At 32.0% G+C, this 15,906-nt stretch overlaps 1 protein-coding gene across 1 annotated transcript in view; it reads left to right on the forward strand.

Annotated features, from left to right (window-relative positions):
• The window catches only part of Cnksr2 (connector enhancer of kinase suppressor of Ras 2), a 218,974-nt gene that overhangs the window by 103,406 nt on the left and 99,662 nt on the right, over window positions 1–15,906 (forward strand). The window contains exon 8 of the mRNA XM_013506287.1: window positions 2,228–2,296. Coding sequence (XP_013361741.1) covers window positions 2,228–2,296 — 69 coding nt within the window. The remainder of the gene's footprint in view (window positions 1–2,227; window positions 2,297–15,906) is intronic.

Below are 15,906 nucleotides of genomic sequence, written 5' to 3' on the forward strand. Positions count from 1 at the left end.
AAACTAACTTGCTGTCCCTGAGGTACGGATAGCAAGTAGGGGTTCATCTGTATAAACAGGTAGCACAGTTTGCTCGGATGAAAAAAGGAAAAAGTAGTAAATGCTGCCAAATGAAATCAGAGAAGAAATCACAGAAATGATGATTTTGAACTGTATCATGAAGAACTGGTAGGAATGGATCTCTCTATATTGTCTGGGATCTGTTAAAAGGAAAAAAAAGTTGAGCACTATGCCTTGCTCATATTAATTACTCAGTAATATTTGATAAATGGATAAGTGATCAAAGGAAAAATTGATTCTGGGAGTAGTTCAGATATGAATCATATATTAATAGTTCATCCTTTGATTCTTTAAATTATTTTACTATTTTTGGTACCCTCAATCGTTTACAATTAAGAACTGTGTGTTAATTCTTTAATTAAAGTTCCTCGCTAAAGTGGGTAAGTTAAATTTTGCTTTGCTATGCCCTAGTTTCTTTGTTTTCTTGTGTAAAAATTGAGGAGTTTGGCCAAACTGATCTCCAGGGTCCTTTTAATACTGAAAGTCTATAATCTATAATTTATGAGTTTTCCACTTTTTATTTATCTGTGAAAAAGGTTGTTTCATTTTCTTTGAGTTTTATATATTGAACATCATTTTCCTTTACATTATGACTAAAGCCATTTGCTTGATATTTTTCTTCCATAATCTCCTTTAAAAAGATCAGCTATGAATCAAATAGTACAGTGAATTACTGTAGTTATAACTATTAAGGTAATGATTTGCAATCTTCTCAGAGTTGTTTATAGAACTGATCTAATTTGATAATATGCCCATTAACTAAAGGTGCTATGGGATACATTATTTTCGTAGAGTTGGGTTCACATCTTAGTTGAATCTGCCCCCTAAGTATGCTTGTGTTACTACTTCAATAAATGGAACTCTGGAATATTTTATCTTGAAATTTAGCCTATAGCAGGTAATTTTATTTTGAGTTCTTAAAAAGTTGAAATCAATATTGTTTCAAGATTTCTATGTTTTCAGACTTGTTGGAAATTAGAAGTCAGTCAAAATAAAGTAACTGGATATCACTTTTAAAGTATCCTATTCTGGGGTATCAAAATTATCTCCATATCATTCTCCCCCAGGTTTCGAAAGATTCTAATGAGTAAAACCCATATATTGTTGGTTTTGATAAACATGTTCTTCCTAAAAGCACGTTTTCTATGAATTCAAAATAGAAGATGCTATTGTGATCTTAAGATGCCTAAAAATTCATACAATTTATAATCAGTAAACACTGGAGAAAAAGTATCATTTTAAATTTAAGATTAAAGACCTGCCCAGACCTAAAGTATTATTAAATTTTTATCTTAAATCTTAAGTTTCCAAAGTTTTCTTAAATCATCAACTTGTCTTTATTTCTATTGTTAATCTCTTATGAAAGTAAAGAAGTGATGAAATTATTACATCCTTTAGAAGTGTTGGCATTGTAGTTAATATACTCTATATGTACTTTTGTTGACCAGTGCATTACGTTGTATAGAACATAAGAAACTGCATACCCTTATAACTGGGCACTCTGAGAGAATATTATGTAATGAAACTTTGAGCTAATTGCTATCCATCTTTAAATTTGCTTTTCTAGGTTATTTTGAATTGATGTTTTAATGGTGAAATAAATTAGCAATTTAATTATCAGATTGCAAGGTTTTGATGCTGATCATACATGTGTACTTGAAAGTACTGATTTGCTGAAGTAAATATGATTCATATTAAATACAATGGTCAAAGTAAAAAAAAAAAACTAAATATATTTTTAAAGCAGTTGCCCAGTAGAGCCTAGCAGTATTTTCTGAGTAACATTTTCAAAGGTTAATACCAGTTATTTTTTCCTTCATGTTCTTGAAAACACGTTATTCTGTTACAATCTAAATATTATTTTGCATTTCTGTTTTATATCATTAGCTATACATATAATGCAAACAGTATATTAAGTACCAGTAACCATTTTTGTTAGTTTAATTCCATAATGATTATTTCCATAATTTTTTGTGTGTATGGTGCAGGTTATCAACCCCAGGGCTTCTCACATGCTCAGCAAACAGTCAATCACTGATGCATATCCCTAGCCCTACAATTAATTTTTAAAATCTAAGGAGGTGAACCTTTGTAATGTTTCCAGAGAGACGAAATAACTGATAAACTTAAGGGGTTTTTTTTATTATTTTTTTCATGTTAAATTCAGTCACCTGCAGATCGGTGCAAGAAAATTCATGCTGGCGATGAAGTGATTCAAGTTAATCATCAGACTGTGGTATGTATAATTACCTTAAGAGTCAGTGGGAGGAACTAATTTAAAGATTTGCTAAAGCTTTGAAAGAATTGCAATGAAATTGGATGCCTATCTGTATTCAAACTAATTAAGATGCCTTATTCATAGTAATTGAATAACTATTATTCTTAGCTTGATAGAATGTTAAGGCATGGCTTTAAGAGAAAATGTGGAAACATTGATGGCGATTGAAATTACATATATGTTTCCGTATGGATAAATATCATGGTAACGGCATACATTCCATGAACTGGCATAACAATTTTGAAATGGAAATTAAAGTGATGATATAGATATAGATGATATAGATATAGATATAGATATATAAATTCAGCTTTTTCTGGTATAATGTTTAGAAATTTTATTTGTCATAAATTACTGGATTATAGCTATGTTTTGTAACTGCATTTATTTATCTACTTTAAGTTGGATTTGTTCAATAAAGTATGTTAGATTTTTGCTATGTATTTTAAGTGTGGATTTTTGTAAAAATTTTAATCTTCAGTATCCTAATTGTGTCTTCATTTTCCAAAAGGAAACTACAGTTTTAGTTTTAAAGCTATTGCACTTAACTAAATAACTTCATAAATTATTCTTCCTCTATGAACCTCACAAATCCATTAATAAGCCATGAATGATAATGGCATTCTGTGACTATGATAGATTTTCAAATGCTATTTTTATTAATCTTAGATGCTGAAAATGAACATTATGTGATCTTCATTTTTGACTGTTTTTGTCTGAGTTGATTCACTTTGTTTCCTTCTCTCTCCCAAAATAAAGTATATTGTCCTTTAAAATGAAGTTAGATATAAGTTCATTTTTAAAAAGTGGGATTTTTTAAAATAAATACTTATGGTGTACAAACTGTTCAACATGAATATGTCCTGTCACACCTTTGAACTAAACTTGCTTCTCTGTGTCCTAGTGATAGAAGACACTTTGTGAAAAAGACCTTTTCCCAATGATATTTTAGGAAGGCTCCTAGGCACTGATAATTAAAGCCATGGTGTATCTTCAGTAAATTTGTTGTCTAACTGAAGTAAAAGTTGCTGAAATTTTAAAAAATTGAATGCATTGGTATATGGCACTGAATAATACAGTATTTGTGTATAGCCTTTTCACCCTGCAATAGTTTTGGTAATTTTCTGTGCTTAGTACTGGAAAGTATACAAAGCAGTTACCCAGAAGGAAGTTTCTTGGCCCATAGGATGAGGATTTGGGCAAGTGGGATAAAGCAGCTACTTTGGTAGATGCGCAGCTTTTTCATCTTCTAATATTCATACTGGCTCCATTTCTGCAGTGAGACCTTAACAAATACGACTTCTGTTGAATAGTTTCTGCATAAATTTCTACTTCATCAATTCTAAGAGGATAGAAATGTCTGTAATGAAAAATAAAATTGCTTAAATGATGTTCTTTTTGGAAGAATATTCTGTTTATCAAATGAATATGAAACTTTTTAAGTCTACAAATGAATTAAAGTAATCTATATGGGTTGATGGAATTTAAATGCTGCAAGAATATTAAAATACATTTTTTCATCACAGAAATCTAAAATAGTGAAAACTACACAAAATGATGATTGGGGAGACTGGGTTCCAGTTTTACTCTGAAATTACTATATTTCATGGCATTAAATGAGTCAAGTTAACTATGAGAATCAGTTTCTTTTTTTATAATAATAACCACAGTTGACACTATGTTCTTACAGTGTGCTGAGCATTATATAAATTATTTTATTTACTTAATCCTACAGAGAAGGCACATTTCCTTGGTCAAGGGTATACAACTAGCTACGCTCCCCTGCTGGAACCTCCAAACAAGCTCTCAAGGTCCATTGATAGATTGGTAGGCCTAAAGGAAAAGTAAAAATTTACATAACTAGGATACTGAATCAGCTGAACTGAAATTAGAAGTAGAGTTCAAATTTAACTCTACTGCCATTTCTTCACGGGCTTTCTTGCCTTCAGATGAATAAAATATGTAAAACACTTATCTCAAATGCCAGCACATATTAGGAACTTAGTAACATTTAGCTTTTTTACCTGTATTCTTCCATTTTACCTGCTGCAACATTTGAACCATTTGGGGTCCTGTTTCTTGACAGACCGCTACTAGAGTCAACAAGTTGGTTTTGGATTATAATGGAACAAGAAAATATGTTTACCTTTATGAGAATAGCCTTGTTTAATGATGTGATGGGTTGCCAGATTTTTTTTCTTTGTGTTGAAGTGAGAGGCATATATGTGCAAGAATGATACATTGTGTTTAATACAAGACTCTGTGCTCTGTATCTCTTACTGTTTCCAGTGTTGTGGTCTGTACATTGCTTTTAACTTTGTACTAGACAAAATACAGAGGTAGTAAAATGGAAATTCTCTGTTTTTGTTACTGTTACAGGACTGGTAGGTAGATAAATTAATTGAACCAAGTATAAATTACTTATAGTGTGCAATTATTCCTTCCATCTCTACATTCATTACAGTGGACATTAGGGGTTAATTATAACATTGTCTAATACATTTGAAAAATATAATTAATATTCTCTATTCTGTTAATTAATTGACCAGAATAGTGAGGTCGTATTCTATTCTATACCAATTTAGACTCAACAATGAAAAGAACAATGGTAAATCTTACTGGTTTTTGATGATACTAGTCCATTTAGTATTTTTCTGTAATTCAGAATTTTCCTATTACAGGTAATTATCTACAAGATAAAATCTGATAATTTTTGAGATACACAGAAAAACAATTTGGAAACTTTCTTGTGAGAGTCTGATATAGTGTAGTGTATCATAGATGAATTCAAATAGTCTTTTTGAATTGCTAGTGTGATCTATCTTCAAAATGTACAATTAGATGTATTTTTAGTTTGCTCTTCTTAAAATTCTGATCTGAAATGAAACTGAAAGTTACATGTCCTTTTTGTTACTATATTCTTTATTATAAGTGGCTTTAAGTTTTCAAATCAACATACTTCTGTGGCTGAGAAGCTATGGCTGCCAGGTAGAAAGAAGAAAAAAATCATGAATATCCAAGCAAAGCAGACTGAGTCTTATTGCATGTCTTCCCTGCCACTGAAGATCCAACTCCTCAAAAGCTGCTGGAATCTCCCAAGATTTTTTTCTACTTCATCCACCACCATATTCCTCTCCCTGGGAGATACCTCGGCATAGTTTGAACCAGCAACTCTGCCCTTATGATGCACTTTTCATACATTTTTTAGCTGATGAGACTATTTATAGTTACTAAAATACATTTTGGCATATTTCTAATAAATTGTTAAATTTCATAATAATACTGTTTTTGGTGTGTAAGTGTTCTCAAGTTTTAAATCCATACTAAAAAAAATACTTTCTTCTTAGGAATATCATTTGAAGAGTGGAATATATGATGGTTGAATCCAGCATTTGGAATTTTATTTGTGTTGATATTAAAACATGTTCATTGCTATTTTTAAATGTCTTCTGAATCCTGATGCCTTTTATGGCAAGAAAGGATTCAATAGATATGGCTATAAAGGCTGCTGGAATAGAAGATAACCCAGTTGGGGTAGTCAGGAAGAAGGTAGACTAGCAAAAGTAGGATGTGGAACATTATTAGTGACAGATTAAGCTAATGGTTTTTGTTACCCTAAAAATAGTAAACATTATTGAGCAAAACTTGAAAGTGATGCCAGAGAGAGTAGATGGAAGAGAAGAGACTGAATGGCTGTTGAATTACTTATAAATTTAATTCTAACTTCATTTCTGTGTCTCTCTCATTTACTTTTTCTTATTCTGGCTCTAGCCTTTTATTTCTGACTCCACCCTCATCTTTTCGTTCTTTCAACCCCAGAACTACAGGAGCGTATTGTTCAAAGGGGAAGCCAACATGACTGCAGTGATGCAGAGTGCGGTGACTCATTAAAGTTCATCTCTCCCTCTTACCTTACACCCCCTTCCCTGGATTTCAGCAAAAATGAACGGCACATTGAGTGGAATCAATATCATGGCATTGTTTAACATCAGATATGCTTTCTCTCTCTCTTCTAATTTGCTAAATTTGTCTTTTTAAGTTTTCCTCCCTATTCTATTTCCTTCTTTCCTTTACCATTCTCATCTCTTCCTACTTGGTTATTTTACCTCCCTTCTTTTTGTTGTACAGTTTTTATTCTTTCCTATTCTGTTTCTTTTCTCAAAACAAAAATATTTATCCTATACTTTCTTACACCCAAGATACTGAAAAATGAGAACTAAAATGGCAGTGTTTCTGGTACATTCCCCATTTTATTCCTGTAGACACAATATGTTACTGGACTACAGAGATTATGTTAGCATGATGTTTATGTATTGCTTAATGAATGTTTCTTATAATACCCTAAAAAAGCAATATTAAGATTGTAAGTAATTTGTATTCTAAAATAGAGTATATAAATTCTTGTCTAGGAGGGAAAAATTATGAGGAAGCATTTACTAAAAATTAAGGAAAACAATTCATCATAGGTTTCATTTACTCATTTTATTTCAAATTTTTCTTATATAGTAGATAGTTTATGAGATGATCACAGATTTTTTTCTTTTACATTGGACATTTTGGCTTTGATGAAATTGTATGGAAACTGGTTTTGAAGAACCCCATATTGACACATACTGTAATTTTTTCACCTACTATATCATGTATTATAACATTTTATTACTTTCTGTTATCAAACTAAAACTCATTATCTTATATCCTTATGTAAAGGAGATTTGTTATGTGATGCCCTTAATAACTTCCTGTTAACCAATTAATTTTCTTTGCAGATTTGCACATTTCGATGTGTTTCTTATTTACATAGTTGCTACTAGCTTCACCACAAAAAGCATTATTTTTTTCTAAAATGATTTTCTAACTTATATAAGTGACAATTTTGTATGCTTATAGCACATTGATTGCCTGAAAGCCTTACCTACTCCAGGTTATTAAATTAAATATGTAGTTCACTCACAAATCAGTATCAGTATCCTTAGCTTTTTTCTTGCCCTTGTGAAAAAATTCAAGAGTCTGCCTTTCACAATTGCCTAGTCCACTTCCTCTCAGTAATAGGGGTGGGCGATTAGTAGATAACATTGAACTATCTGCTAAAATTTTTTCATGAAAGGAAAACACTATAGAAAAATATATAACAAAAAATTCAGAAGATAATAACATTAAACTTATATTCTTTTTAGGTTACTTAACCTTTGGATTCAAGTATAAATTTCATTAATTAAATTAAAATTATGATTAGCATAGCAGCTGAAAGTATATATAATGTAAACTAACTACTTTTACATTTCCTCTCACGCTGTCCCTTTCTACATTTTATCAACTTGATAGATACTGGCAATAAAGGATTTTTCTAATTGAGGCAAATGGTACATATATAGAGTTCACTGTCCATTTAAAGCTGACATTCAGTTACCTTTTTTGTCTGAGTTGCTGGGATTCTGGTGAAGTGACTACTGAAGAAAATGTCTACAGTGCACGTGTTTACTGGCATTATGGAAGTTTCTAAACTAAAACCTTTATTAATAAAGATTTGAAATGTTGCATATTTACTGTATACATATGCAGATATACATGCTTTATTTTTGTGTTTTGAAAAATACATACATGTATTGCAGTATTTACAAATATTTTGAAATAAGCATATCTTTGTTAAGTGTCCACTGGTAAATGGATTTTAAAAACTATTCATATCACAGTAAATTTTAGGTATGTTACTTCATGAATACCAAAGTTTGGGTTTCTTTTTAATTGCTTTGGTTGTTTGGGTTCCTAAATTAAATTTATGCATGAATTTTGGGTTCCTAAATTAAATTTATGCATGAATTTTTCATCCATAAGTATGGATGATTTCTCAAAATTTCTATAAATAGGAGTTTCAGATTTTGAAACGAGGCTTTGTTTCATTTCTTAGCTTTGATGAACTTTTTATTTTAACATATATATATTGCCCGTGTCCTTCCAAAAAGAGTGGAAATGAACTACAAGAAGGAATGGCTGAAAGTTAGTAACTTCCAATATATGCAGACATAAATTATTTTAGAGTTTAAATCATACAAATACCTTTATACACATTTAGTTCCAAAACAGTATTAGTGTGAATCTTTTAAAATATGTTACTGTTCTTTTGAAGCTTGAAGTTCTGAAATATGACCAGAGTGAACTGCCACAAATTCACTTTTCACTGTGATGTCTTTGTCTTCTCTCTCAAGAATTTAATGTTTTGAGGAATAAAAGGACATCATGAGTAATGATGAAATGAAAATAAAATTGACTTTTAGTTTGCTATAGCATATATGTATAAAAACCACAAAGTCTCCAAAGTAAATTTTTGGTCTTCAGATATCACAATGTTACCAAATGTCATATTGAATTGGGAGAAGGGAAAAACAGCTTTTTGTTCAAAACGCTGAGCTCTACCCATGGCCTTGGAATTAACTTACCACGAGAAGCAGAGACATCAGCAGTACAAAGGGTGCATTAGTATAAGTGGTGTGTTATAAAAGACAGTGCAACAACAGTGTATAGAACATCATTACCTTTGGTGAGAACGATATGGGTGATCCATAAAACTTAAAAAATAATTATGATTACTATGTTCTTCATTTCATAAACTTACTCATTATCTTGATTATTGGTTAAGAGGTTACAGAAGGGGAAAAATACTAGATTCTTGTATTGCTTGACTTATCTCTTTCTCTTGGACTCATGTATTCTTGGCAGTGAGAAATCATGTTCTCTGCTAGTGCTCTTTCTTTAAATATTACACACACCTATGTACATATGTACACACAGTATATACATAAATGAAATTCACATGAAAATATTAAGGACTGTGAGCAACTCAGCATGATACAAGATTTACAGTAAAATTAATCCAAATAAAAAACAAATGCTTTTTTAAAAAGGATAGAAAATTTTTTATCCTATTTCGCTAGATCAGTACCTTTTAGAGTTAAGGAATATGTGAGATGAAGAATGGTTTAGTAAAGATTTTCCCTATTGAAAAAAATCTTTAATTTCCATATTCCTTCTTTTCAAATGTTTGTTCCTATTATACTATTCTAAGAGTATTTTTCCTAATCATACTTGTAAAATATCAATGCTATAGTTTTATTTGAAATGGATAAACTTGAAGACTTTTGTGACTATCTAAATTACTTACTTAAATTACTCTATGTTAGGAGTTAAACTCACTTATATGCATAGTCAAAAAACTGAATCCACATGCTCACTTTGGCAGCACATTTTCTGAAAACTGAATGCATGCTTTTAGCATATACATTTGAACAAAATGAGCTCTTTTCTGTTCATTGAATTAATGGCTGTGAAAGCCACTAATTAAAATATTTCCAAATGTACCATAGTTTTATATTGTAAGGATTTTTCGTATTTTATGAGGAAATAAATTTAAGTGAAAGTGACTCTTGTAGATTAATACTCGGCATTTAGTTCTAGGATCTTTTGAAGACAGGTCATGTCAGAACTCATTACTTCTAAAATGCTTATAATTGTGTGACATTTCTTCTACATAGCTCATTTTGCTAAAGAAAATTGCTGTAAAGTATTTATTAGATATTTTGGTAGCTTTTTACTAATACAAAGGAGAAGAACATTACAAGAAATAACTCAGCAGCAAAATACTTGGCAAAGACAGTATATTTAGCCATAATGGGATGAGTTGTATATTGGTTCATGTTTCTTTGATGTTTTTCAAAAGAGAGTAGGATATCTGGTATAGCATGATGCATATCACCAAACATTCATATCAGCACACCTCCAGCCTCTTTACCATTTCCTTTGTGAACAGGTATTATTTATGCATTACAGCCTAGAAGTAAGCTTGTGTACATGCAGGAGCATGTGTAAATATTGACAATGAATCTATTTTTTGTCTTGTGAAGGGTAATAACTTAAAAATATTTTAAGAAATGCCCTATCTTTCCACAAGGGGATATAAAGCTGCTCTCATGTAACTCCAAATATAGCTATGTAAAAAGGTAATCGTCTAGGTTGATGGGTTTAAATTTTTACCTTTATATTTACTTCTTGGCTACTTGGGATCAGAGACTAGAGACTATGTTTTCATGTCAGTCAAGTAATTTACCAGGTATTATTTGGAAAAGGGACAAGCCAAGCAAGCTGTAAGGGGTCAGAGGCACCTTCTCCCCTCTATGTGTCCAGTGGAAAAGAAGCCTCTTACCTCTTCACCATCTAATCGAAGCTTCTTGTGCATCTAAGCAAGGCAACCAGTTATCCAGGATCCACCCACTTATGTTGTGTTTCACCCAGGAATACCTGCTGTCTGCTTCAGCCTGATTAAAAGCTCCGTCCACAAAAATGTGGAACCTCTGGCTTTTTAACAATTGGGATAGATTCGTAAACTTCTTGGGAAAATGTAGTCCTGTTTGTGTTGAATATAAAATACATTTTAATGTATATGTTGGGGATTATAGTATATGTAAATTACTAAGTGATAAGATTAATCATTGCTTGAAGACGCTGACTTTGCTGCTTTGTCTACTGAGAAACATGATATTAGTAATTCAGCATATGTAAAAAAATTAATAATAATACATGTTATGTGTAAGATGCATGTAGTGGTTTTTAAAATGTTTGCTCTAGCTTGTGAAACTCCATGTAAATAAATTACTCTGTTAAAGTACTGATAAAGAGAAACTTATAGTATTTGCAACCACTACAAAATTCTTTTTTGGAAAAAAAATACATTCTTTAAAGGCATTTATATAATGTGTAAGATAAAAGTAGAATTCTTTTAGGACAAACAGATACTTTATCCACTGTAGTATTCTTGTCATAATCACATTACAATGCCTTTAGTTTGAGAGTATTCAAAATAGAAATACTGACCTTTCTCATATGTCTATTTATGAGGAGAAAACTTTTTGGTAATTTGCTGGTAAATAATGTATCATAGCTTTAGTATGAAGTATATTACATTACTTTTCATAGGAGGTCATTTAACCTTTTATATATTAAATTTTAAGTATATTACATTTAGAGAAACTATAATACTGCATCTTGATTTTACATGCAAAACTAATCCTTTGGTGTTTAAAAGGCACTTCATTGTCTTTGGAACAGTTAGTTCTCATGTGCCATATTATCTCACTAATCAGGTCATGAATGCATGTTGACTACTGTTTGTTAGTAGTACAATTTATTGATTGGAGGGTCTCTCTGAATAAATGATACTCAGTTTTTTCCCCCTCAAAACCGAGTTCTGTTAGGATAATTGGAGAGGAGAGAGTGAGGAAAAATGTGTAGCTGTACTATCAGTGCACAACACAAGCCACTCAAGAGATACATAGAGTTATGAGATTAACGTGAATACAATATGGTTCCAGTTATAACAAACGGGTGGGCCTTTATGGACATATAAGTTTTTATAGGTGAGAGAAAAAAATCCAAGCAGAAGAAAGAGATAATAGCGAAGAGAAAAGCACAGTGTTTGAGGAGAACATAGATTCACTGCTCAACTAACTCTTTTATCCAATTTAAAAACAAAACCTTTTCTAATCATCTGACCTGTTTCTTTCTCTTGCCTCATTCCTCCTTCCCTTGTTCTGTCTCCCACACATTCGGAACTACTGAAAGTTGTTCACATTTCTAATACTTCTCTCACAGCTTGCTTTACCCCTTCCAGTTCCACATCTCCTTCAGTTGTCCAGACCCTAAGGAATTCATTTTAGACTTATTGGAAACCTCCCCAGAACCGTCAAGGATGGCATGGGTTAGGTGACCTTTTGGGAGGCCCCATTCACTCTGTTGAGGTATTTCTGTCACTGTTTTCTAAAGGATTGTTCACCTACTCATCTCTCCCCCTGCTCATTATGTTTTTAACTGAGGTGCTACATTCACCATAGTATCTATACTGTATATAATATGCACAGTAAATACTTACTGACTTGTTGTGTCCAGTCTTAGAAACATTACACATCTACAATGCTTTATATATAGCTAGTCACTGCCTTGTGCTGTTGGAAAGTTATTTAAGGCTTCTGAAAGTAAGAATAATTTTTGCACGTAGCAGTATTTTGGAACTTAAAAAGGCCAGATCCAGAAAGGTGAGTTAGGACTCTAAGTTTAGTAACTATGTATCCAGGGTAGAACTAAGAAGTGTTAATTAGTAGGATTTCCTTAAGACATATACATGAGTTTAAAAGGGAGGACTAGTTAGTTATAAGTGACTCCAAACTTCAAACTTGAGATAATGATGGGGAATTTTTTCTATGTGAATGAAAGCAAAAAGATAATGAGTTTGATTTTAAAAATACTGGTTAGTGCCAGGTGCACTGGTGTGGTGGTACACACCTGTAATCACAGGTACTTGGGAGGCTGAGGCAGGAAGTTCACAATTGGGGGCTACCCTGAACAACTTATGGAGACCATGTTTCAAAATTTAAAAATGGAAAGGACTAGAAATGTAGCTCAGTGGGAGAACCTTTGCCTAGCATGGATGAAGCCCAGAGTTTAATCCCCAGTATCACAAAAACACTTAGTTCATGTGAGCTGCCAGTGGATATGTGGATGAGGACACTATGCTGTAGGATTGAGACTTGAATGTAAATTCTGACTGCTAGTCAGTATCTTTGCAATCTTGGTCAGGAAAGCAATCTCTTCCTGGTTCAATTTCTTCATGTGCAAATTTGTTTTAATAATTTTTCTCATTGGATATTCTAACAATAAAAATGTAGATTGAATTTAATGTAAATAATCTAGCATAGTGAATTGTTGGTACTTGAGTATCATTACCTGTCAGCATCAATGAACTGAACAGTTGGAAATATAGGATCACAGTTGTTGATAGGTAGCGGACCTGGTTAGATTTTGTCATCATATGCAGGAAATTGTTATTGGAAGTCTTGAAAGAAAAAAATTATTGTAAGGTGACAACATAAAATACTGAAAAGTATGGCTAACACATCCTAGAGCGGTGGTGGTGAACCTATGGCACGTGTGCCGCAGTGGCTGTTTGTTATCATTGAAAGCTCTGAAAGGTTCGCTACCACTGGTTTAGAGGAAACACCTACATTTACTGTGTAGGAGGAAGAAAAGAAGATATAGGACAAATAGGTAGGGACATAGCAGGACCACATTCCTTTACTCAAGCTAATCTGTTACTATCTATTTGTTTGTGCTTAGCCACTCTGTATGTTAGAGTTGCAGTATGTTGTTGATTTTGGAAGTTATCTAACCATTTGTCCTGGGTAAACATTTCTTTTGACATTGAGCTCATGATTTTACAAGTCACCCAATTTCTGGTTTTGGATATCTTGATTTATTAGAATGTTTATCTTCATATATATTCATAACATAGTACATCTTTAGATTTTGTGCTTTATTTGGTTCCCTCCTATATTAGTGGCTTATAATCTTATATTAGTAACCCAATATCCCCATCTGCTTTCCCTAAAAGCTCCTTTTTCTCTTATACTACAGAATGGAAAGAATACAATAATTTTTCATGTTACTACTAAACTATACATGATTTCTAATTCAAGTTTATCACACTTGATATTTTAAAACTAAACCCAAAAATTTAAACCAGAAGATATGAAAACTAATATTGAAAACTGATTGTTATATATTTACATTTTATATATTTTGACATCTGTGAAGTATTACATTTAGCTCCTAGCATGGGGGCTTCCAACCTTTTTGATGTTGTAGCATGCAGTATGTGCTTCTCTTATTTTATCACCACGTTCTGTCAACTATAAGAGTCCCAATGACAAAGGGTGACGAATTAGCTTTAAGAATTCATTGCACATCATTATATGGCTTAAATTATGGCATTATGTCACAGAACCAGAGGCAGGAATTATTTTTCTTAAAGCTCTAGAATACTGCATGATATCTGCCATAAAACGAGGATAATTGGTAAGAATTATTTGAAGTAGAAAATATAGAAAATAATTTAGAAATGATCCAAATTAAGTTTGAGAAAGGACTATTCAAATGAGAAAACCATGAGCTCTGATTGCTCTTTGTGTGTGTGCAGTACTCAAACAGGACTGATGTAGCTAAAACCTACGAATGTTATAGGTTGAGAATGACTCAGCAGGCTTTATTACCATTTCGTAATTTCTTAGTGAAACTGAATTACTGCTTAAGTGAAGTATCTATTAAAATCATTCGTTGAATTAAAAGTCAGAAGATAATGTAGTTCTAAACTTATTGAGAACACCTGATTAATAAATTTGTATTCCTTTTTTGATAACTACCTAAAAACATGTACAGAACAGATTTGATTTTCTCTTCACCATCTTTTTATGTTTTAAATAGGGCTACCTTTCTGATTCTGTGCCTTTTGTAGAAAATTTCTATCTATTACACACGTCTTCGCTAGTTAATTCATAAAATTCATGGTATTCTAATTTAAATATTACTATTCATAAACTATATTCATGAATTTGGTTTTTATTGTTTATAAAAGTAACTCGTGCTTATTGGCAATAGTTCAAAAAATGACAGATATAGTATAGATCATAGTCTGTATCCTGCTTTACAATAAGCATCATTAAGGGTGTTGTACAACTTTTTAAGTTTTCAGAGAGAGAGAGAGAGAGAGAGAACTTCGTTCCATACAGTTATTTTTACATCCCTGAGTAGTGGGCATTTATATAATGCATAACTTTTAGTTGTCTTAAACAATACTGTGACATACATTGCACAATTATCTTTGTGGTTCTCCAGTTATTTCTCCATGGTAGTAGAAGTAGAATTTTGGACTCAAAGATATTTACCATAGAAAAAATCCTATTTTAAAAAATTACTCAGAAAACTATGTCAAAGTGCAAAAGAAGAGGATGAACCAAATTGCACTGAGCATTTCATAGAAAACACCATCAGGCCTTACAAACTTCACTTAGTCACCACAATCATATTAGAGAATAAAATGAAAAAAAATAGATGTGTAATTTACTGTTAGAATAGATATGCTTGAAGAAATATATGGCTGTTACTTTGGAATAGCTTTACATTTTCATACACACACACACACACACACACACACACAGAATGAGGAGCATGGGAAAGGTTTATTGATGCTTTCATCCTTGCTTTAGTATACTCAGAATTATTTGAATAAAATAATAAAGTAGCTATCATTACATTCTTAATTTATTAATAAACTCTTTGCATAAACAACACTTATTTTGCAGTACTGGGAATTGCTCCCAGGACCTTCACACCTCCCCAACCTTTTTTCTTTTTATTTTGAGCTACACTCTTCTTGTGTCCCTAAGTTTCCCATGTTTGGCTTGAACTTCTGATGTTCTTGGCTTAGCATCCCAGAGTGGTATGTTTAAGAGGCATGTGCCACCATGACCAGATGAACAAATTTCCTCCATTTGACTCAAAATTTGCTCTTATTCTTTTAAGAAAACAAAGTGAATACTTGGATTCGAACCTATATTACTTTAGCTTCTAGCTTGCAGAAATGATTGTAAGAAATGATTGTAGGAACATCAAAATTAATATAATATACATTTAGGACACATAATCCACTTGCATAAAATAAGAAACATTTGACCAGTTCCATTACTCTAATT

Source organism: Chinchilla lanigera, unplaced genomic scaffold (genome assembly GCF_000276665.1).
Source record: "Chinchilla lanigera isolate Chin_1 unplaced genomic scaffold, ChiLan1.0 scaffold00108, whole genome shotgun sequence".
Classification (NCBI taxonomy): domain Eukaryota; kingdom Metazoa; phylum Chordata; class Mammalia; order Rodentia; family Chinchillidae; genus Chinchilla; species Chinchilla lanigera.